Raw genomic sequence first — 25,797 nt, forward strand, 5'->3', positions numbered from 1 at the left:
TTCTATTCCATTTGTGACGGTGGGTGCAATTGTAACCTATGCCATCTACCTGAAATATGCACTTTTTTCTAACAAAACCTATCCCATACCATAAATATGTTATCAGACTGTCATCTGATGAGTTTTTTTTCTTGGTTAGGGGCTATAAATATCTTAGTTTAGCCGAATTGGTGATGGCTACTGGTGTTGGTGGACAAATAAAAGATGGTGGATTATGCTAATGTGTTTTTAGGTAATAGATGTACATCTTTACATATTGTGTCTTCCCTGTAAAACATTTTAAAAATCGGACAAGTTGACTGGATTCACAAGATCTGTGTCTTTCATTAGCTGAATTGGACTTTAATGTGTGAAAGTTAAATATTTAAAAAAAATATTTTTTTTGAATTTCGCGGCACTGGTTTTTCAGTGGGGGGGGGGGGGGTGTGCCGCTAGCGCCACGCTGATCCTAGACAGGTTAAAACCCTCCAGCTGTATGTTATTGATGTCGTCGTTCAGCCAGGACTCTGTGAAACATAAGATATTGCAGTTTTTAGTGTCTCGATTTTAGGATATACTTGATTGTAGTTTGTCTATTTTATTATCGATCGATTGTACGTTGGCTAATAGGACCGATGGTAAAGGTAGATTACCCTCTCGGCGACGTATCCTTACAAGGTACCCGGGACCTTTGTCCTCGATACCTCCGTCTCTTTCTTCTGTGAATGACAGGGATCAGGACCTTGGCGGGCATCTGAAGTAAATCCTTCCCGTCTGACTCGTTGAAGAAAAAGTATTCCTCTGGTACGAGGTGAGTATTCGCTGTCCTGATATCTAGAAGCTCTTTTTGGTCATAAGACACGGTCGCAGAAACATTATGTACAAAATAAGTTACAAATAACGCCGAAAAAACATACACAGTAGCACAATTGGTTACGGGATCGTAAAACGGCAGCCATCTCCTTCAGCGCCATTCTCAAGAGAGAAGCACGAAATTTAACTTCCCTAAACTTTCTACAGTTTTCCACTTTAGTTAACACTATCGACGTTTTTGCTCTACTGTGGAAATTCTGATCAAATAAACGCAATATTAGCCACTCTTAATGTAATATACCGAAACAAAACAAACAAGATTGCAAGATTTAGCATGCTAAACTAACTGATTTTCTTGTAGGCAGAGCGCATTGGAGTAGGATTCTATTGCATTGACGGGCACAACTAGACTCAGGCACATACTCTACACAGACCTGTGCGCCACAACCAATCAGAGCTGCGGTAGGCCTATATGCAAATAGCCATGGGCATTTATGGATCTGTGCCATTCTCTTTGAACTGGACTATGTTTAGGCTACAGTAGTCATGAGTAGATGTGCTTGTTTTGAGATCAAAGTGAGAGCTGTGTGTAGCCACCTGTGTAGCCACCTGTGTAGCCACCTGTGTAGCCACCTGTGTAGCCACCTGTGTAGCCACCTGTGCACATTTGTTCATTTTCTTAGTGAGTTATTAGCCCAGTTATAACTCATTTCTAGACAGTGGGGGAGTGTTTGCCTCCAAGTGCACAAAATGTGTGTTTAAAAGGGCAAGTGTTGTATTTTGAGACGTCTTGAATAAGCGAAGTAGCCAACAGGCAGAGCGTAGCATAATTTGTCTGATTCTCTGTAATAATGGTATGGGAATAATAATGAGTTTTATTTTGTTAAAATTTTAACATGTTAAAATGTTATGGAGTGTGTTTATTTCTCCATTGTTTTTGATGCTAGGCCACCCTGGTAGGCCTATATTATGATCAAATAGCCACAGTTGTCTACTTGGCCACTGTTAAAACTTTCATTTAAAGAGGGTACAGCCTCAATGTTCACAGTAAATGCGCGCTAGTAGTTTTCACAGAGTTCAAGTTTGCAGACCTGAAATTTACTCAGGGCCGACATTTCTTTTAGGGAACATTGGTTATGACACCTACATAAGTGTCAAAATCCACAAAACCTACCACACAAGGCAAAACATTTTGTTACACCATAGCCTACGTGTCAACAGTATGTTTTATGTTATATGTTTATTTGTTTTATTAACAAAATTCAATTATCACTAATTGCGCACACATTGATGTTAGACATGCACCAACCCCAATGCTCTGTATGTGATGCCTGGGATGAACGCAGGGGCAGAGTTCAGGAGCACGACAAGAAACCCTCTTTTTGTTGGATGGCTGATTTAAGGGCCTGTACCTGATAGGCCTGTCTAGCTTATATGATTATGTTGGTCATCATGCTTCTTGACAGTGTCATAAAGTTTATTTTCTACATGCTATTTAAAACATGATGAAAAGAACATGACTGTAAAGAATTTATTTTAACAAAAACTATAAAGGATTTAATGAGCAAACTTTAAAATGAAACTTTTTGGCAGTGAAATAACACATTTGAATAAATGTGGGTTTTGACACTTTTATGTAGGTGTCATAACCAGCCATAAAATACCGCAATATATGTCACAACAGGTGTAAATATATGGGTCATGACAGTGTTATAACCATATGACAGGTTATTTCAAGTTATGACACATTATGACCTTATCATCTCACCTTATGACACTGGGTGTCAAGTAATGTGTTACCTTATAAACTTCTTATGGCTGCAATCCCGTTAACGGGATCGATATGACGCCAAATTCAAACAACAGAAATCTCATAATTAAAATTCCTCAAACATACATAAAATACATACATACATAAAATCTTATACCATTTTAAAGGTAATCTTGTTGTTAATCCCCCCACAGTGTCCGATTTCAAAAAGGCTTTACAGCGAAAGCACCACAAACGATTATGTTAGGTCACCGCCAAAAAAACACAGCCATTTTTCCAGCCAAAGACAGGAGTCACAAATAGCAGAAATAGAAATAAAATGAATCACTAACCTTTGATGATCTTCATCAGATGACACTCATAGGACTTCATGTTACACAATATATGTATGTTTTGTTCGGTAAAGTTCATATTCATATAAAAAAATCTCAGTATACATTGGCGTGTTATGTTCAGTAGTTCCAAAAACCTCTGGTGATTTTGCAGAGAGCCACATCAATTTCCAGAAATAATCATAATAAACGTTGATCAAAGATCAAGTGTTATACATGGAATTTTAGATCCACTTCTCCTGAATGCAACCGCTGTGTCAGATTTCAAAAAAGCTTTACGGAAAAAGCTAACCATGCAATAATCTGAGGTCGGCACTCGGAGCCCAATCAAGACAAAAATATATCCGCCATATTGTGCAGTCAACAGAAGTCAGAAATAACATTATAAATATTCACTTACCTTTGCTGATCTTCATCAGAATGCACTCCCAGGAATCCCAGTTCCACAATAAATGTTTGATTTGTTCGGTAATGTCCATCATTTATGTCCAAATAGCTACTTTTGTTAGCGCATTTGGTAAAAAAATCCAAAGTCACAAAGCGCGTTCACTAAAAGCAGACGAAATGTCAAAAAGTTACGTAACAGTCAGAAACATGTCAAACGATGTATTGAATCAATCTTTAGGATGTTTTTAACATAAATCTTCAATAATATTCCAACCGTAGAATTCCTTTGTCTTCAGAAATGCGATAGAACAGAGCATGGTGAGCGCATGGTCAGCGCATGTTCAGGTCATGGTAGACCTTAATCAATCCCCTCTCATTCAGCCCCACTTCACAGTAGAAGCATCAGACAAGGTTCTAAAGACTGTTGACATTTAGTGGAAGCCGTAGGAAGTGCAAAATGACCCATATCCCACTGTGTTATTCGATAGGGGCTGAGTTGAAAATCGACCAACCTCAGATTTCCCACTTCCTGGTTGGATTTTTTCTCAGGTTTTTGCCTGCCATATGAGTTCTGTTATACTCACAGACATCATTCAAACAGTTTTAGAAACTTCAGAGTGTTTTATATCCAAATATACTAATAATATGCATATATTAGCAACTGGGACTGAGGAGCAGGCAGTTTACTCTTGGCACCTTTTCATCCAAGCTACTCAATACTGCCCCGCAGCCATAAGAAGTTATTTGGTATAATAAGACATTATAAAAAAAAAAAAATCTTCCTGTTGCTTCCCTTCAACATAAAAAAAATGATGAAACATACAGTACAAGTCAAAAGTATGGACACACCTACTCATTCAAGGGTTTTTCTTTAGTTTTATTATTTTCTACATTGTAGAATAATAGTGAAGAAGACATCAAAACTATGAAATAACACATATGGAATCATGTAGTAACCAAAAAAGTGTTTAACAAATCAAAATATATTTGGGATTTTAGTTACGTCAAAGTAGCCACACTTTGCCTTGACGACAGCTTTGCACGCTGTTGGCATTCTCTCAACCAGCTTCACCTGGAAAGCTTTTCCAACAGTCTTGATGGAGTTCCCACATATGTTGGGGACTTGTTGGCTGCTTTTCCTTCACTCTGCAGTTCAACTCATCCCAAACCATCTCAATTGTGTTGAGGTCGGGTGATTGTGGAGGCCAGGCCATCTGATGCAGCACTCCATCACTCTCCTTCTTGGTCAAATAGCTCTGTTGAAAAACAAATGACAGTCCCACTAAGTGCAAACCAGATGGGATGGCGTATCGCTGAAGAATGTTGTGGTAGCCATGCTGGTTAACCTCACTAGGGTAGGGGGCAGCATTCGGAATTTTGGATGAAAAGCGTGCCCAAAGTAAACTGCCTGCTACTCAGGTTCAGAAGCTAGGATATGCATATACTTAGTAGATTTGGATAGAAAACACTCTAGTTTCCAAAACTGTTAAAATAATGTCTGTGAGTATAACAGAACTAATATGGCAGGCGAAAACCTGAGGAAAATCCATCCAGGAAGTGCTATTATTTTAAAATGCCTGTTTTACCTTTGAAAGCCTACGATCCCTATGGCTTCCACTACATGTGGCCAGTCTTTAGGCATTGTTTCAGGCTTTTACTATGAAACATGAGGCAGAAACACCACTTTCAATGAGAGGACAGTGGAAATTTCCAGACATGAGTCCTGCGCATGACCGGGAGCGTGCCTTTCTTGTTTTTCCTTTTCTATTGACGAAACTATCGTCCGGTTGAAATATGATAGATTATTTATGACAAAAACAACCTTAGGATTGATTATAAACATCGTTTGACATGTTTCTACGAACTTTTATGGTACTTTTTAGATTTTTCGTCTGTCTGTTGTGACCGCGCTTTGTTCCAATGGATTACTGAACAAAACGCACCAACAAAACAGAGGTTTTTGAATATAAAGAGGGACTTTATAGAACAAAACAAACATTTATTGTGTAACATGGAGTCTTTGGAGTGCAACCATATGAAGATCATCAAAGGTAAGTGATACATTTTATCGCTATTTCTGACTGTTGTTACTTATCTACTTGGCTGGTTACTGTTTGTAATGATTTGTCTGCTGGGCGCAGTTCTCAGATAATCACAAGGTTTGCTTTCGCCGTAAAGCCTTTTTGAAATCTGACACAGCGGTTGGATTAAACAAAGTTTATCTTTAAGCTGATGTATAACATTTGTATCTTTTATGTATGTTTATTATGAGAATTTCTGTTTTGTTGAGTTTCACGCTCTGCAATTTCACCGGTTGTTGGAGACTAGAGGTCGACCGATTTAATCGGAATGTCCGATTTAATTAGGGCCGATTTTCAAGTTTTCATAACAATCGGAAATCGGTATTTTTGGATGCCGATTTTTGCCAATTTCTTTTTTTATATTTATATATTTTAATTGTTTTATATTTTTTTTACACCTTTATTTAACTAGGCAAGTCAGTTAAGAACACATTCTTATTTTCAATGACGGCCTAGGAGCGGTGGGTTAACTGCCTTGTTCAGGGGCAGAACGACAGATTTTTACCTTGTCAGCTCAGGGATTCAATCTTGCAACCTTGCGGTTAACTAGTCCAACGCTCTAACCACCTGCCTCACGAGGAGCCTGCCTGTTATGCGAATGCAGTAAGAAGCCAAGGTAAGTTGCTAGCTAGCATTAAACTTGTCTTATAAAAACCAATCAATCATAATCACTAGTTATAATTACACATGGTTGATGATATTACTAGTTTATCTAGCGTGTCCTGCGTTGCATATAATCGATGCGGTGCGCATTCGCGAAAAAGGACTGTCGTTGCTCCAACGTGTACCTAACCATAAACATCAATGCCTTTCTTAAAATCAATACACAGAAGTATATATTTTTTAATTTTATACCTGCATATTTAGCTAAAAGACATCCAAGTTAGCAGGCAATATTAACCAGGTGAAATTGTGTCACTTCTCTTGCGTTCATTGCACGTAGAGTCAGGGTATATGCAACAGTTTGGGCCGCCTGGCTCATTGCAAACTAATTTGCCAGAATTTTACGTAATTATGACATAACATTGAAGGTTGTGCAATGTAACAGGAATATTTAGACTGATGGATGCCACCCATTAGATAAAATACGTAACGGTTCCGTATTTCACTGAAAGAATAAATGTTTTGTTTTCGAGATGATAGTTTCCGGATTCGACCATATTAATGACCTAAGGCTAGTATTTCTGTGTGTTATGTTATAATTAAGTCTATGATTTGATAGAGCAGCCTGACTGAGCGATGGTAGGCACCAGCATGCTCGTAAGCATTCATTCAAACAGCACTTTCGTGCGTTTTGCCAGCAGCTCTTCGCAATGCTTCATGCATTGCGCTGTTTATGACTTCAAGCCTATCAACTCCCAAGATTAGGCTGGTGTAACCGATATGAAATGGCTAGCTAGTTAGCGGGGTCCGCGCTAATAGCGTTGCAAACGTCACTCGCTCTGAGACTTGGAGTAGTTGTTCCCCTTGCTCTGCATGGGTAACGCTGCTTCGAGGGTGGCTGTTGTCGATGTGTTCCTGGTTTGAGCCCAGGTAGGAGCGAGGAGAGGGACATAAGCTATACTGTTACACTGGCTATACTAAAGTGCCTATAAGAACATCCAATAGTCAAATTGTATAGAGAGAAATAGTCCTATAATTCCTATAATAACTACAACCTAAAACTTCTTACCTGGGAATATTGAAGACTCATGTTAAAAGGAACCACCAGCTTTCATATGTTCATGTTCTGAGCAAGGAAGTTAAATGTTAGATTTCTTACATGGCACATATTGCACTTTTACTTTCTTTGTTTTTGCATTATTTAAACCAAATTGAACATGTTTCATTATTTATTTGAGGCTAAATAGATTTTATTGATGTATTATATTAAGTTAAAATAAGTGTTCATTCAGTATTGTTGTAATTATCATTATTACAAATACATTTTAAAAAATCAGCCGATTTAATCGGTATCAGATTTTTTGGTCTTCCAATAATCGGTATCGGCGTTGATAAATTATAATCGGTCGACCTCTATTTGAGACAGTGGATTACTGAACAAAACGCGCTAACAAAACTGAGGTTTTTGGATATAAAGAGGGACTTTAACGAACAAAACTAAAATGTATTGGGTAACTGGGAGTCTTGTGAGTGTAACCATATGAAGATCATTTAAGGTAAGTTATTAATTTTATCGCTATTTCTGACTTTTGTTACTCGTCTACTTGGCTGGTTACTGTTTGTAATTTGTCTGCTGGGCGCTGTTCTCAGATAACCGCATGGTTTGCTTTTGCCGTAAAGTCTTTTTGAAATCTGACACCGTGGTTGGATTAACAAGAAGTTAATCTTTAAACCGATGTGTAACACTTGTATGTTTCATTAATTTTTATAATGAGTATTTTTTTTTTAATTTGGCACTCTGCAATTTCACCCCCTAGAGAGGGGGCCAACACCCCCTAGAGAGTTAAGTGTGCCTTGAATTCTAAATAAATCACTGACCGTGTCACCAGCAAAGCACCATCACACTTCCTCCATGTTTCACGGTGGGAACCCCACATGCAGAGATCATCCGTTCACCTACTCTGCGTCTCTCAAAGACACAGCAGTTGGAAGCAAAAATGTGGACTCAGACTAAAGGAGATATATGTTCAGATATTCAAATTTCCCCTTGCGACAAAAGATGGCACCACCAGTTATTGAGTGTAAGGGGGCAATTACTTTTTCACACGGCGGCATTGGGTGTTGCGTAACTTTGTTTATTAAATAAATTAAAGCAGTATCAGTATGTTGTGTTATTTGTTCACCCTTCATCTAATATTAGGTTTTGGTTGAAGATCTGATCACATTCAGTGTCAGAAATATATGCAAAAATAGAGAATCAGAAAGGTGGCAAATACTTTATCACGGCACTGTATGTCATATGGGATGGAGGGAGAGGGATAAGGTTGGGGGGGCTGTCTCGTCTGAGTGTCTCGTCAAGGGTCTCGGAGCTTTATGGCGTCGACTCGATGGCCCTCGCACTCATCCGTCTCCCTCTCCTTTTCTTTTGCTTCCGCAGATGTGCTGAACGATGCCATCTTCGACGAGGACCACGATGAGATGGTTATCGTGAAGGACATCGACATGTTCTCCATGTGCGAGCACCACCTGGTGCCCATCTTTGGCAGGGTAATATCACACACACACACACACACACACACCCCTATGCCCCTATCAGCACCACAGATCCATAGCAGTCCAAAGGTGTGCAATTCAATCACCAGTTATGGAGAATCTCTTCCAGAGGTGGGACCAAGTCATTGTTTTACAAGTCACAAGTAAGTCTCAAGTCTTAGCGCTCAAGTCAAGTCCCAAGTCAAGACAGGCGAGTCCGAGTCAAGTCTCAAGTCCAAACTTTGAGTTTTGAGTCCTAAACAAGTCAATGTGCTCTTCACCAAATGTAATAACATTTCATATTTTTAACAAGAGTAATAGTTAATATTACATTTACGCAAATCATGAATGCTTTTAAAAATATCAATATATTTATTACTTTCCAAATAAACGTTATATTTCCATGGAAATACATGGGTAGACATGAGAAAGATACATACCCCCTAATTGTGATCGACTATCGAGGATTGTTACGGGGCGCAATCGGATGATGTAGGCTTGTACACAATCTCCCAACCTTAACACACACACACTCTCTCTGTGTGGTTACAGTAGGCTAACGTATGTCAATGGTTTTAGGAACAGCAGTAACATCAGGCAGGATTTAGGCTGCCAACTGCCTAGCCAGTTGTGGCTCAATCTTGGGTGCAATGATCACGTTCCCGGACTGACTGACTGCGGAGGCTCATTGATTTAACGTTACGTTAGCCTACATGATACACCAGTAAAGTAATAAAATACACACCGAGTGGCGTAGCGGTCTAAGACACTGCAGTGCTCGAGGCGTCACTACAGATCCTGGGTTCAAACCCGGGCTGTGTCGCAGCCGGCCGCGACCGGAAGACCCATTAGGCGAGGCACAATTGGCCCCAAAAAGTGCTGAGAGTAATATGCTACAATACTGTAAATTACAATAGATGACACAGTTTTTACATTAGGCAATACACTTACATTACCAAGAAAATGTATACTTTCCATAATATCTATACAATGTGTGATCAATGAAGACATCCTCTAAAATCATTCTTGCAAAAATGTTTTTTTCTTTTTCGGATATAATTGCAATTACTGTCTGAAATTAAATGAAACAAATGAATGAAAATAAAACAATGTTCAGCACACATTCATTTGCATCAAGCCTGTCTTAATCATTTGGCCATAAATGATCATCCCCTTCACCTTGACAGGCCTGATCAATTTCGTTGAGTATCACAATGAGGTGGGCAGTGTTGTAGGACCCAAGTAATGGCCTACGTCCTACCACACCATCTTCAGAGATAGCGGTGCACATGGAGATGTTTCCCCCAAGTTGCCCTGGCACTCGGACGGTCGCCCGTGCGCCCATGGCGCTGAGTTTTGGCCAGGTTGAAGCCCACTTCGTCAACAAAGATATGCTTGTTATGGTTCACAGCAGTATCAAGCACCATCACCCTCTAAAAATATATATTGGTATAGTTATTTTTACAGTATAGTTCCAATATGATATTGTGAAGTAGCATGTGCATTAATAGTAACAGCAATACAGTATATAGTGTGGTACCTGAAAATACTCGGCCTGCAGTTGTTTCACCCGGTCGTTGTTTCTCTCAAAAGGCACCAGGTAAATGTGTTTCCTAGATACCTGGTTCCTCTTCAAAAGGTGTGCGACTGTTGGTAGGCTGATGGATGCCACATTGGCAAAGGTGTCATCGTTCTCTTCAATGACCTGCTTTATTTCAGACAGCCGTACGTCATTCCTGGCCCTCACCGTTTCCACCACTGCCCACTCCTGCTGGTCGGTCAGCACACGACCACGGACACCACCATTGGGGTCTTCTGTCGGTTCTGAGGGTAGAACAGAGTATACTGTCAATATATCATACTGGAAGAATTTTTTATTTATTTATTTTACCGTTATTTTACCAGGTAAGTTGACTGAGAACACGTTCTCATTTGCAGCAACGACCTGGGGAATAGTTACAGGGGAAAGGAGGGGGATGAATGAGCCAATTGTAAATTGGGGATTATTAGGTGACCATGATGGTTTGAGGGCCAGATTGGGAATTTAGCCAGGACACCGGGGTTAACACCCCTACTCTTACGATAAGTGCCATGGGATCTTTAATGACCTCAGAGAGTCAGGACACCCGTTTAACGTGTGAAATGTTTTGTGAATTTACATGCATTACAATATGTTGTGTACTGTATATGTAAATGTAAAGCATATCCTGCAGATGTACCAGTTCTCATGATCGAATTGACAATTTATCTTTTCAGATTAGAGTAAACTAATCTGGCAGCCTCTGCTATGGTAAGGTCTCTGTTTATTAGACACAACAGTTCCCTGCCGTCTGCCTCCCTCTCTCTGATGTCCACCTCTTTGACAGTGCCCATGCCTACTTCTTTGACCTTTTTGATGGGGCCCATGCCCACCTCTTTGATGGGGCCCATGCCCACCTCTTTGACCTCTTTGATGGGGCCCATGCCCCCCACCTCTTTGATGGGGCCCATGCCCACCTCTTTGACCTCTTTGATGGGGCCCATGCCCATCTCTTTGACCTCTTTGATGGGGGCCATTCTCAAAATCTATATACTGTAGACAAACCAGTTTAAAATCTATAGGTTTACCAAAAGGTTAAGTGATTTAACCATTAAGCACAGTTGGATTAGGTGATGGTCAAATGTATTTAAACATATGAGAAGAGAATCATATGAAAAGTATTGTAAATATTGCATTGTGAAAGGCAATTACTTTATATGAAAGATGTTTCTCGATGGTTTGGTGAAAAAGTTACTGTGTGATTTTTGTTTATTGTACTTGTGAAAATAGTACCAAAGCGATAAAAAAACCTCAAAGAAGACGTCATACAACGAGATTACAACCTCACGGTCTCTGCTACAACCAGAAAAAAAACATATTTTGAATTCCTTTTACAACCAGTAAACAACCTGACCGTGATGAAATAAAAGTCCTTTGAACCTGATTTTCCTGCTGGGTAATACTGTATGTTAAATCACTGAAAGTGGTAAAGTGGAAATGTTGTTCACAAAAGTGTCAGGAGGGTTTGTGGATTTTCTATCCAACTCCATCCATTTACATTACATTGAAGTAATTTAGCAGAAGCTCTTATCCAGAGCGACTTGCCGTAGTGCATACATGTTCATACTGGCTAATGATGCCCAATGGCGACCCATCATTCAGTTTTGTGCCCCAACCGGTTTTGCATGTTATGTTGGCATTAATACGTGTCACTTATTAGTTTGCAAACAATGTGATTTTTTTTTTTATTGAGTTAATAAAGCCGCATACGAACATTCTCTTTTTTTGCTTTCTTGAGTAAAGCAGCTCCAAAATGCAGGTGTTTCAGCCTAGCTCAGTGCCTTCTGTGGTGGTGGGGCAGCCAGCGGAAAATACGGAGCGTATGGGTTGGTAATGTTCTCTAGGTGTGCCGTGATTGGCTCAATGTCTGTCACTCATGGGGACACTATGTCACCACAAAATCTATGGGGAGAGCTCGAAAATTCAAGCCCCTTGGGTGCTACCATAGAGTTACATTAAAAGTGCCCATCAAAGAAGGCTCAAGGTCAAAATCACCCTGTGACGTACTGCACTAGCTTCGAATAATCCCTGCGATATGGAACTTTTCAGGGAAGCCAGGAACCAATACACACAGTCAGTTAGGAATGCAAAGGCTAGCTTTTTCAAACAGAAATGTGCATCCTGCAGCACCAATTCCCACTGTAAAGTCTATGGAGAATATATGTACCTCCTCCCAGCTGCCCAATTCACTGAGACTAGGAAACAGTGTCACCACTGATAAATCCATGATAATTGAGAATTTCAAAAAGCATTTCTCTACGGCTGGCCATGCTTTCCACCTGGCTACCCCAACCCCGGCCAACAGCTCTGTACCCCCCGCAGCAACTGGCCCAAGTCCCCCCCGCTTCTCCTTCACCCAAATTCAGACAGCTGATGTTCTGAAAGAGCAGCCAAATCTGGATCCCTAAAAATCAGCTGGGCTAGACAATCTGGACCCTCTCTTCCTAAAATTATCCGCCGCCCTTGTTGCAACCCCTATTACTAGTCTGTTCAACCTCTCTTTCGTATCGTCTGATATTCCTAAAGATTGGAAATCCCCCTCTTCAAAGGGGGAGACACTCTAGACTCAAACTGTTATAGACCTATATCCATCCTGCCCTGCCTTTCTAAAATCTTCGAAAGCCAAGTTAACAAACAAGATCACCGACCATTTCGAATCCCACCGTACCTTCTCCGCTATACAATCTGGTTTCCGAGCTGGTCACGGGTGCACCTCAGCCACGCTCAAGGTCCTAAACGATATTATAACCGCCATCGATAAAAGACAGTACTGTGCAGCCGTCTTCATCGACCTGGCCATGGCTGTCAATCACTGTATTCTTATCGGCAGACTCAACAGCCTTGGTTTCTCAAATGGCCGCCTCGCCTGGTTCACTAACTACTTCTCAGATAGAGTTCATTGTGTCAAATCGGAGGGTCTGTGGTCCGGACCTCTGGCAGTCTCTATCGGGGTGCCACAGGGTTAAATTCTCGGGCCGACTCTCTTCTCTGTATACATCAATGATGTCGCTCTTGCTGCGGGTGATTATTTGATCCACCTCTACGCAGACGACACCATTCTGTATACATCTGGCCCTTCTTTGGACACTGTGTTAACCTCCAAATGCGCTTCATTGCCATACAACACTCCTTCCGTGGCCTCCAACTGTTCTTAAATGCTAGTAAAATGAAATGCATGCTCTTCAACCGGTCGCTACCCGCCTGCCCGACTAGCATCACTACTCTGGACGGTTCTGAATTAGAATATGTGAACAACTATAAATACCTAGGTGTCTGGCTAGACTGTAAACTCTCCTTCCAGACGCACATTAAGCATCTACAATCCAAAGTTAAATCTAGAATGGCTTCCTATTTTGCAACAACGCCTCCTTCACTAATGCTGCCAAACTGACCATCCTACCTATCCTTGATTTCGGCGATGTCATTTACAAAATAGCCTCCAACACTCTACTCAGCAAATTGGATGCAGTCTATCACAGTGCCATCCGCTTTGCCACCAAAGCCCCATATACTACCCACCACTGCGACCTGTATGCTCTCATTGGCTGGTCCTCGCTACATATTCATCGCCAAACCCACTGGCTCCAGGTCATCTATAAGTCTTTGCTAGGTAAAGCTCCGCCTTAGCTCAGCTCACTCCCACCCATAGCACGCGCTCCAACAGGTATATTTCACTGGTCATCCCCAAAGCCAACACCTTCTTTGGCCGCCTTTCCTTCCAGTTCTCTTCTGCCAATGACTGGAACAAATTGCAAAAATCACTGAAGTTGGAGACTTATGTCTCCCTCATTAACTTTAAGTGTCAACTGTCAGAGCAGCTTACCGATCGCTGCAGCTGTACACAGCCCATCTGTAAATAGCCCATCCATCCAACCAACTACCTACCTCATCCCCATATTTGTTTTTGTTTTTCTGCTCTTTTGCACACAAGTATTTTTACTTGCACATCCTCATCTGCACATCTATCACTTCAGTGTTAATGCTAAATTGTAATTACTTCGCCACTATTGGCCTATTTATTGCCTTACTTCACATTTTTCTATTGTGTTATTGACTGTACGCTTGTTTATCCCATATATAACTCTGTTGTTTTTGTCGCACTGCTTTGCTTTATCCTGGCCAGGTCGCAGTTGTAAATGAGAACTTGCTCTCAACTGGCCTACCTGGTTAAATAAAGGTGAAGTTAAAAATTGGCCACAGATAAAATGACATCAAATCACGTTATATCTACCGTAGCTTTGATTGAACTGATCGTGTCCACATCATACTTTCAAAATCTTAGCAAGCAAGCTAGCAGTCATCTTCATGAATCACGTGGACAATCTACTGGCAAATGCTTTTCAATCCTTGTCATGGTGGTTTGGAAGGAATCAGTGGCTAACTGCAAGCTTTGTAAAGCAATCACTAGCCGGCTATTCGATGGAGTGGGTGTGTGGTTCAAGTCTGGGTTTAAGGGTCTCTTTTCCAAGCTTAAATGGATAAACATTCAACACCATGGGCATTGGCCATGCTGTCAATCCAGCATGACTTCTGTCGCGTTCAAAACAACTGGAAACTCAGAATTGGGAAATCTCAGACTTCAGTGAGTTCAAGACAACTGGGAATTCTGCTAAAAAAAACGAGCTCTGACTGGGGAAAATGAGTTTAGAACAGTCATCCAACTCGGAATTCCAAGTCAGGAACTCAGGCCTCTTTCTAGACCTCCGACCTGAAGATCAGTGACGTCATGATTCAACCTTGTTTTTTGTTTTTTAAAGTTCCCAGTTGTCTTCAAAGCACCATAAATCCATAGAATGCCTGCCTTTGATTACAAAGTTTGATGACAAAATTTGCCTACAAGGACTGCCACGCCACCTTCCTGTTCAAGTGAGCACAGCACATCAAGGTGAGTCCAAAAATGTTTGTAGGCTGCTGCATAAATTGTCATTTTCCAGGGAGATATGTATCCTGTAGCTAAGAAAGTAATACTAAGTGTATGTTGTGTAGTAAGCTGTTAGTAGCCCATGTGCCTCACCCTAATTATTTGGGCCTTTTCCCCCTCATAATTTAGCCTACTGTTCTGACTTGGTGGTGCCTGTTTTGGAGAAATGTAATCATTGAATATTGTAAGAGCTTTTATTGTCTTCTTATATACCCCCGTTATTTATCCTACGGTTCTGACTTGGTGTACAGGAAGAATACTGTAAGAACGGCCCATGTTCTGAATTCTGTCGATGTACATTTCAAAAGTGCTGAACAAATAGTTATATTGACTACGTTCGTCCTAGCTCACTCATTAATGTTTAATTATGCCATAGTTTGTACATCTCAATTGTAAGTAGAAACCACATTTGTTTAAGCAAGTCAGCCATAGAAGCTATGTTTTTTAAAAGGGCTATAAATGAGGCTGAATTAACCGTTTCGCTGATAGCCAGGTGTAGCAGTGGTAAGGATTCACTCCATGGTGCTGAAAAGACAGCTTTATGTAGGCCCTAACAGTTTGTGGGCACCGTTTGTCACCGTTATAGTGCAATTAATGTGTTGTATAGTGGCTTAGCTGGCATGCATCTAAACATTTTTGGGGGAGTTTGCCCCACCAAGATTTGCATGCTAAAATCACCACTGATGATGCCACAATTGTGAGAGGAGTAACGTACTGATAAAGGCTTTCTTTGTCCACTGATGAGCCTGTAATTGAGCCCAGCTGTGATTAAACTACTGGTAAATACAAATGGCCCGCAGCACTGACCAAGGTTGTGTTCCAAATGGCACCATATTGCACTGCTTTTGACCAGGGCCCATAGGACACTGATAAAATGTCGTGCACTATATTGGGAAAAGGGGGACATTTGGAACGACTCGCAAATCAGATGAAATCCCATTAGCGGGGATTCAAGTGAGACACGCTTGCCTCTGGAAATTCTCCTGTTTGACATTTAGTACCGTAGACCTAGCATCCTGCCCTCTATTCTTCACTCATCTTACCCTGCAGGTGTTTGCCATTTAAGACAAAGAGAGAGGCAATTTATACTTTCACATCCCTTTCACGCCTGCAAATGGGCCATGATGATAGAGGGAGCAAGCGTTACACATACACACACACAGACTGTGACTTTTTCTCTTTGTGCTGTGTGTGTTTGTTTGTCAGCAGCTGGCTGTCAGAAGGCCACTTTGTTTCCGTTCATCTCCTTCCCCCGCTGATAGCTCCCTGTCGTCGTCACAAGCGCTAGTCGCCTCTTATCCACGCACTCATCTATTTCCCTGCACTTCTATCCATGCTGCCCGCTGAGTGCTGTAATGACTCACCGATTTCTCCCCGCCAACTGAAATATGGGGCCGTTTGGTGCTCTTTTTGTCATCTTCGTCACGCCTCCAGTCAGTCAGTTGTCTTTTAATAACGCTTTTAATGTTTGTCATCACCTCGCGACGAGTTTATATTGTTTTTCATTGTGTTTGGCTTTAATGTATACCTTTACACCGCATACCTTTAGAAAACCACGAAACCCATCTCTGAACCCTACTTTTAATCCAACTTGAATCCCCTCTTTTCGAAGTGAAGTGAAAGTGTTGTTTATTTACCCAGTTCAGAAATGCGGATTTTAAAAGTGCAGCAGTGAGCCGAACGGAAGAAGCTGAAGAGCTTGGACCAAGATAGTTAAATGACGCCGTCTTTATCACCACAAACCAGAAAGAGAGAGAGGGGGGGGGGGGGGGGGGGGGGGGACAGGAGAGGAGGATAAATCCTTGCATGCATGCCCTTTCTCTCAGCCTGTTTCATCAAATTGCTACTGACATTTGAATGGAGGATGGAGGGTGAGGGGTGCCACTTAGCCTCCCAGTCATACGCAGAAGCAGGCTCAACCAGTTGGATTGGGAGGAGAGTCTAGATCTCGATCTGCTTCTAATCTTTTATCTGCTGTTTATTTATCCACGGGCAGACGTGACTCCCTTACCTCCCCTGCACTCCTCCGATGACCTTTAGATAATGTTGCCTTTTGTCTTGGCGTCTCATGATTCATGTCTTTACCACGCCTGTCATGGTGAAACACATGTTTAGCTTGCCTTCTTCATACTGTGTGATGCAGTGGCGGTCAGTGCCGTTTATGATGAGGGAGGATTTTTTTTCTTTTTTTTTCTATTACTGCATGTTGGATGACTGTCGTTCATACTCCATTCACCCGGTTCAATGTAACATCGATAGGTTTACGCTACTACATGATCCTCTAATTTTCCCTCTACCCATCATGGGGTTGAACCTAGCCTATGAATGAAAGTTTACAACGTAGGCGCACACAGGTCGAGAGAAGAATTTGAGATGACAGACAGTGACACATGGACATACCGCCTTGCCCACTTGCCTGCACCTAGCTTATCTAGGGTGTAATCATTAGTCCAACAGTATATTGGACAAATTCAAGTATTTCTATCCATGTTTCGTTTGCTTCCGTTTTAAGAAAAAAAAATCAACAGAATCAGCGGAATGAATACACCCCTGATAAAGAGGTTGTTTTCATTCTAGCCTCTCTTCACTCTCCTCTCACCTTTTCCCTTGGTTTGTGGACTTCAATGAACAACACATCAGCTGTATGTGACCAGGCGAAAAAACCTTTCCAAGCCCAAACCATGTCATAACCGCTACACACAGCCGACACCGTTGTCCCCATATTAGCTAAAGTAACGTTCTAGTCAACATAGCTAATAGAACTAATGTGTTAGTAAACCCGCTACAATCATGTAAGCAGATAGACCGGCGGGCCCTGGTGGCAATAAATTAATAAAACCAAAACCTTACCTTGACTTGGAAGAGTTCCAGTGTCGTGCTGGATAGTCATAGCCAGCTAGCTAACATAGCATCCCTCTGTTTGAGTGTTTGAGTAACTAAACTAGCCAGCTGCATTGGCTAGCTAGGTAAGTGAAACTGAAAGTTAAAAAAAAAATTACTCTCTCTCGCTTCTCCTTCATTTTTGAAGAAATTCATTTGTTGAAAACTGTTCAACTATTGTCCTTCTCTCTCTCTCTTTGAGTGAACTACTCACCACATGTCATGCACTGCAGCGCTAGCTAGCTGTAGCTTATGCTTTCAGTACTAGATTAATTCTCTGATCCTTTGACTGAGTGGACAACATGTCAGTTCATGCTGCAAGAGCTATGATAGGTTGGAGGACGTCCTCTGGAAGTTGTCATAATTACTGTGTAAGTCTATGGAAGGGGGTGAGAACCAAGAGCCTCCTAGGTTTTGTATTGAAGTCAATGTACCAATAGGAGGACGGAAGCCAGCTGTCCTCCGGCTACACCATGGTGCTACCCTACAGAGTGCCGTTGAGGCTACTGTAGACCTTCATTGCAAAACAGTGTGTTTTAATCAATTATTTGGTGACGTGAATATATTTAGTATAATATTTTACAATTTTCATTTGTATGTAATTCACTGAGTAGGATGGTCCTCCTCTGAGGAGCCTCCACTGGTATGATAAAAAATGTTTGTGAGATGAGTAACCTTGCCTGAGACCTGAAGGCTTGTGTTGCCTAGGCTTTGGCTTAGCGAGCTAACACAGTTAACCACTGAGATACATTGAGTGTACAAAATATTAAGAACACCTGCTCTTTCTGTGACATAAACTGACCAGGTGAATCGAGGTGAAAGCTATGATCCCCTATTGATTTCCCTTGTTAAATCCACTTCAATCAGTGTACATGAAGGGAGGAGACGGGTTTAAGAAGCCTTGAGACAATTAAGACATGGATTGTGTATGTGTGCCATTCAGAGGGTGAATGGGCATGACAAAAGATTGAAGTGCCTTTAAACGGGGTATGGTAGTATGTGCCAGGTGCACCGGTTTGTGTCAAGAACTGCAACGCTGCTGGGTTTTTCACACTCAACAGTTTCCTGTGTGTATCAAGAATGGTCCACCACCCGAAGGACATCCAGCCAACTTGATACAACTGTGGGAAGCATTGGAGTCAACGTGGGCCAGCATCCCTGTGGAACGCTTTCGACACTTTGTAGAGTCTGTTTTGAGGACAAAATAGGGGGTGCAACTCAATATTAGGAAGGTGTTCTTAATGTTTTGTACATTGAGTGTATACTGTACATTGACATACCAGTTGGGTCTGTTTTGGGAATTGCAGAATTTGGGGCAACATGATTTGCTGTCTGTGGTTGTGGATATGCTATAATAAGTATCTTGGACATCACTAATGACAGACATGGTCTCTCTCTTCTCCCCCAGGTCCACATAGGCTATCTCCCCAATAAAAGGGTGCTGGGCCTCAGCAAGCTGGCCAGGTAAGAGAGTATGGACAATTTAACAGTTTGTTTGCTATTGTTGTCAAAGATATAAAAAACATTTAATGGGTCAGCACTCTGCACACAAAAAGATGTCGCAAAAAGCTTACTTCATTTTTTGTTTTTCTAAATAATGTTTACTGGTTCAGGGATAGCATACCCAAACGTTTCAACTTAATAAGGATCCGCCCCTTTTTTTCAATTTTCGTCTAAAATGACATACCCATATCTAACAGCCTGTAGCTCAGGACCTGAAGCAAGGATATGCATATTCTTGATACCATGTGAAAGGAAACACTTTGAAGCTTGTGGAAATGTGAAATTAATGTAGGAGATAATAACATATTAGATCTGGTAAAAGATAATACAAAGAAAAAACATGTTTTTTTTGTATTTTTTTTGTACCATCGTCTTTGAAATGCAAGAGAAAGGCCATAATAAATTATTCTAGCCCAGGCGCTGTTTAGACTTTGGCCACTAGATGGCAGTAGTGTATGTGCAAAGTTTTAGACTGATCCAATGAACTATTGCAGATCTATTAAAAATGTTGTATCAATACTGCCCAAATGTGCCTAATTGGTTTATTCATACATTTCCAAATTCATAATTGTGAGCTCTCCTCAAACAAAAGCATGGTATTCTTTCATTACATTAGCTACTGTAAATTGGAAAGTGCAGTTAGTTTACCAATAATTTAAGCTTTCTGCCCATATCAGAAATGTCTGTGTCCTGGGATTTTTTTTTGGTTTCTTACAACCACATGCTAATTACATTAGCCTACGTTAGCTCAACCGTCCCGAGGTTGAGGCACTGATCCTGTAGAGGTTTTAATAGCCTTCTCCAGTGTGTAGGTATCGTTAGCTATTTAAATTCTTGTCAATATACCCGGGAACCGACCAAGGTTCCGAATTCACATGACAATAAAATAATAACAGGAAAGTTGACTATTGTGATATTGGAGGGATTGGGATTACCTAGACTCGTGCAGTATCATCGTGTGAATATGTAATCTGTTCTTCGAAAGTCCTTCATCGGTACGGTCACTTATTAAATAATAGGAACTAGAACACATAGCGGTGATGAGGCTGAACTAAGAACCTGATTCATGTTGTAACTCAGAGTAAGCTGGTCCTGGGTTTAGTGGGTTAGCGGTACATTAGCTTCTACAATGTAGCATTCGCATAACATAGTTTTAGCATAGCGCTAGTGTTTCCGGTGGGGCTGTTTAAGTGGAGAGGCTGCTCATGGTGGAGCTCTAAGCTGATTAGGAGTGTTTAAGTGACAAGCGAGGACTCTGATCCCACCTGACCCCAATACCTGAGCCCCTTTCACTAACGCCTATTCTTACTTCCCTTCCCTGGAGTCTCACTCACGACCCCAATACCTGAGCCCCTTTCACTAACGCCTATTCTTACTTCCCTTCCCTGGAGTCTCACTCACGGACATCTCACCAGGCACGCACGCAGACAGTCACGCATGCAAACTTTAAGCACATGGTCTTATACACTCTGTTAGCACACAAGCTGATACCCCAGTGCTTACACAAACACATAGACCACACATAACACAATATATTTCCAAATCACAAAGATACCTCCAAGTGATGTGATTGACAATACCTGTATAGTGGAGTAATATTTGTATATATGTGCATATTATACATTGCCTTCAGAAAGTATTCACACCCCTTGACTTTTTCTACATTTTGTTGTTACAGCCTGCATTTTTACTTGGTTAAATTTAGATTTTGTGTCACTGTCCTACACACAATACCCCATAATGTCAAAGTGGAATTATATTTTTTGAAATGTTTACAAATTCATTCAAATGTAATAGCTGAAATGTCTTGAGTCAATAAGTATTAAACGCCTTTGTTATGGCAAGCCGAAATAAGTTCAGGTGTAAACATGTGCTTAACAAGTCACATAATAAGTTGCCTGGACTCACTCTGTGTGCAGCAAGTGTTTTTTGAATGACTACCTCATGTCTGTACCCCACACATGCAATTATCTGGAAGGTCCCTCAGTCGAGCAGTACATTTCAAACACAGATTCAACCACAAAGACCAGGGAGGTTTTCCAATGCCTCACAAAGAAGGGTACCTATTGGTACATGGGTAAAAATAATACATCAGACATTGAATATCCCTTTAAGCATGCTGAAGCTATTAATTACACTTTGATGTATCAATACACGATACACCTTTCAAACTAATATATTTTTCTACTAACTTAAGCATCCCGCCAACGTTTTGCCTACTTTTGCCTGCGACAAAGCCTCTATTGTTATTTCTGCCAACCGACCTAGTCATGATTGTGGTAAAGTTCTGCGAACCGCTTAGTAGAAAATGTAGCTGTAATGCTGAGGCTGCATTGGCACGCACTACACTCTTTTTTTATTTTTATTTTTATTTTAAATTTTCTCCCATTTTCTCCCCAATTTTCGTGGTATCCAATCGCTAGTAATTACTACCTTGTCTCATCGCTACAACTCCCGTACGGGCACGGGAGAGACGAAGGTCGAAAGCCATGCGTCCTCCGAAGCACAACCCAACCAGCCGTACTGCTTTTTAACACAGCGCGCCTCCAACCCGGAAGCCAGCCGCACCAATGTGTCGGAGGAAACACCGTGTACCTGGCCCCCCTTGGTTGGCGTGCACTGCGCCCGGCCCGCCACAGGAGTCGCTGGAGCGCGATGAGACAAGGATATCCCTACCGGCCAAACCCTCCCTACCCCGGACGACGCTATGCCAATTGTGTGTCGCCCCACGGACCTCCCGGTCGCGGCCGGCTGCGACAGAGCCTGGGCGCGAACCCAGAGACTCTGGTGGCGCAGTTAGCACTGCGATGCAGTGCCCTAGACCACTGCGCCACCCGGGAGGCCCTCGCACTACACTCTTAAGCTCTTGAAGGTTGCTAGGCAGTGCCCGTTACTACTATCCTCCTGCCAGTTGTAAACTTTGTGAGGCATTTCACTTCACCCATCTCTTCGCATAGCCCACCCCATGCACTGTTTTCTTAACCACATCTTGGGCCTAACAACACCCATGCCAATATATCCTCCAAACACTGGCTTCTTAGGCATTATGACTTAAATATCGGGAAATCTAATGGAATAAACTCCAATTTAGTCCAAAGTATCCGTTAGATATATCAAGTCAGAATTGACCATTTACTGTAGTGGGGTAATATTTGATATGTGTATATCACTAGGCTGCCTGGGGCGGCAGGTAGCCTTGTGGTCAGAGTGTTGGGCCAGGAACCGAAAGGTTGCCAAATCGAATCCCCGAGCTGACAAGGTATAAATCTGTCGTTCTGTCTCTGAACAAGGCAGTCAACCCACTGTTCCTAGGCTGTTATTGTAAATAAGAATTTGTTCCTAACTGACTTGCCTAGTTAAACAAAGGTTCAATTTAAACAAATAATTTAAAAATCATATATACCTCACATGCGACGACTATGTAATTAGCCTATTAAAATAAAGATGACTTAGCAGTATGCAAGAGACTAAAGTTGAGGTACAGTAATAGACAATCAAGAAATGTCTGAGAATAGAATTCTAAATACAAGTGCATTTAATTACTTTGTAAAATGACTGAAATCATATACTGTACAAGGCATAAAGCTTAAGTTAGAAAGCATTAACACGCATTACAAAACATTATTCTAGGCATGATCAGAGTGGGAGAGAGATACAGTAAGTCATAGCCTGAAAGGCCATGCCCCAAGAGTCCATGGGGTAGAGAGAGGAAAGAAAGAAAGAAAGAAAGAAAGAAAGAGTATCTCCCCAGCACAGGTCAGGAAGAGACAATGAATCTGAGACCCCTTTATAACATCTGAGTTGTTTGGCTTCAAAATTGGAGTTGTTGACCAGTACTGTTGACTTAACTTCCAATCAGATGTCAGACCTACAGGGTATAAAGACAGCAGAACCTCTGCTTCTTAGAGGTGAGACAAGAGGGGGTTGGTGAGATTATGCAGAGAAGACTGACTTCCTAAAACAGCACTAGGGAATTATTGAATGGAGTGTAAAGAGTCACATGGGGGGCTGGGCTGTCCTACACCTGCAGTACTTTTTTTTACACTTGAGTTATAGGCCTCTATGAAGTGAACTCAGTTTGGTTTTGCATCCCCCCCAAAAAACGAATGAGCTTCTTTGAGATGGATGCAACACCTTTATACCTTCATATCGATGCATCTGCCCATTTTAAAAGTCTTCGTAATCCTCTTCTTCTGTGGCATTTTGCTGCGCAGAGTGACAGAGCTACAGCGATAGGAGAGGTCATGTTTGGAAAAGAGCATTGGGTCAAAGTGGAAGGGATGTCATACTATAACGAGGCTAGCGTGACTCGCCCCTCGCCTACTCACGTTGACTCACTGGTGATTGGAACGTGCAACTTGTTCTCAGTATTAGTAGCTAAGTTTCGAACCAATTGGCGAAAGATTTTCATGCAAATATTTAAAAAAATCTACATAAAAACAATATGCGCATTTTCTCACCAGAGATGTTTCCATCAAATTGACTTGTTGCAGATAAAAGCCTGTGCGTGACGATGTGGTGCACATAAAAAGAAAATGGGAAAAAGTCAGAATAATGTCTGTACTGACTACTGTAAATCAATCTGGTTAAGAGTGTCTGCTAAATGACTAAAATGTAAAAAATTATAATAATACCTTTTGCTCTTAAATAGCCATGTACTGAATAAAAAATGTAATATACTCGGTACTTTTTGTCGCAAAAAAAGTTGTACTGTATAGTGATTGTGCCTGCTCAGGTCTTGGGACGTGCGCTCCAGCCAACAGCTTCATCACGGATACAGTGCGGGTGTAGCCTACACGATGAGATTATTATGGACAAAAGAGCAAGATTATTTTGATTTGTCAAACGGCAGCCAAGCATCAATCATGTCATCAGAATAAGACCCTTGATAGTTGTTGGAAATGAGCATCACGCATCACGCTCATCACTGTGCACTTTCAACCCCCAGTGAAGTATTTCATCTGTAGCCTAAAACTGCATATTTTCCTGAGTCATAGTATGAGGACCACACAAACATACCATCTCATATCAATATTGGCTCATAAATATAATTTTACAGACACAAAAAGATCCCACCATGTCTAATGTATTTTGTTTTGTCGACATTTGGAAAGTTTACCGACAGGCCTGTGGTGAATGTTGACTTGGGGCTTATTTTACTCAAAGACTAATTGCAGAATATTCTCAATAAAATGTAAAAAGCAGTTTCTTACCACCATATACATAAAAAAATCACAAAGTTATTATTGGTTCTGAAGAGACACTGTAGCAGATAAACTCCTATTGTAGATAGATCATCCAATTTCTCAGTCATTGTGTGTGCACAAATTCTGCATAATCATTGCTGTGATGGATTTGTTGTCTACTCTTTAAACACACACATTACAACAGCATACCAACCCACTTGTAAAAGCACAATCTCTTAGGAACTTCAACCTGTCCGAACCGATACAAAACAACCTATTTGACTGACACTGTAAAATGAGACCTCTGTTGTGAAGAGCTCCCATGTCTCTCTCAAGCCTCCACTCTGTCCCTGAAGAATGTCTAATCCCTCTTTGTCTATGTAAGCCTCTCTGTGCCACTTGGGTTTTCCCATGTAATGGAAGTATTTCATCCTGCCTTTTCCCCTCATCTCTCCCCAGGATTGTTGAAATCTACAGCCGTCGACTGCAAGGTACTTCCATACGTTTTAATAATCAATTCATACACTTGATAGTTGACAGACAATACAATGAGCTGCACCTAGAGCTTTTGTGTGTTTTATGTAACACTTTACATTTAGTTGTTCTTATACCTGTACACTTACACTGTAATTACTACAGTAACGACATATTTGAGTAATTCCATTAAAATGCGATTATTTTTTTGAGTCAGTTGGTTGACTCGTAACAGTGCTGTTCTTGGAACCTTAGAACACACCTTACCAATAACCTGCCATGAACCTACCATGTCATGGGCGATGGTGTCAGAGGTTTGACTTTGCTCTCTTTGACGTTCTCTTACTTGGACCTTGTTGATCCGTCTGTTCTCTTTCAGTTCAAGAGCGGTTGACCAAACAAATCGCAGTGGCGATCACTGAAGCTCTGCAGCCTGCCGGGGTGGGCGTCGTCATCGAGGCAACGTATGTCTCTTTCTCCCTTTTTTTTTGTTTTTACACTCACCACTGATATTACCAGGCCCATACAGACAGACATTAAAAGATACACTATGGAATTTGTTGCTAATCGTTTGTCAATTTTTTTTCTGGAATGTAGGCTGGATGGTGCATACGCATAAATGAATATTAATACATGATCTCACAAATCCTTAGGAAAACAATATGCTTTTGCGCACAAGGTGTGCTCTTTCTGTTCAATGTGTTCATTTCTGGACAATATTTCTGTCCATTTAGGTGTACCCCCATAGGTAAAAGT

At 41.3% G+C, this 25,797-nt stretch overlaps 1 protein-coding gene across 2 annotated transcripts in view; it reads left to right on the forward strand.

The window, feature by feature from the left end:
• Positions 1-25,797, forward strand: part of LOC129812525 (GTP cyclohydrolase 1) — a 40,270-nt gene that overhangs the window by 11,152 nt on the left and 3,321 nt on the right. Inside the window, exons 2-5 of one of the 2 annotated variants that reach the window (XM_055864149.1) lie at positions 8,404-8,513; positions 19,287-19,342; positions 25,027-25,058; positions 25,421-25,505. In XM_055864149.1, coding sequence (XP_055720124.1) covers positions 8,404-8,513; positions 19,287-19,342; positions 25,027-25,058; positions 25,421-25,505 — 283 coding nt within the window. Of the gene's footprint in view, positions 1-8,403; positions 8,514-10,217; positions 11,793-19,286; positions 19,343-25,026; positions 25,059-25,420; positions 25,506-25,797 lie in introns of those variants that run through there. The other variant, XM_055864150.1, reaches the window with a different exon arrangement.

Source organism: Salvelinus fontinalis, chromosome 16 (genome assembly GCF_029448725.1).
Source record: "Salvelinus fontinalis isolate EN_2023a chromosome 16, ASM2944872v1, whole genome shotgun sequence".
NCBI classification, from domain to species: domain Eukaryota; kingdom Metazoa; phylum Chordata; class Actinopteri; order Salmoniformes; family Salmonidae; genus Salvelinus; species Salvelinus fontinalis.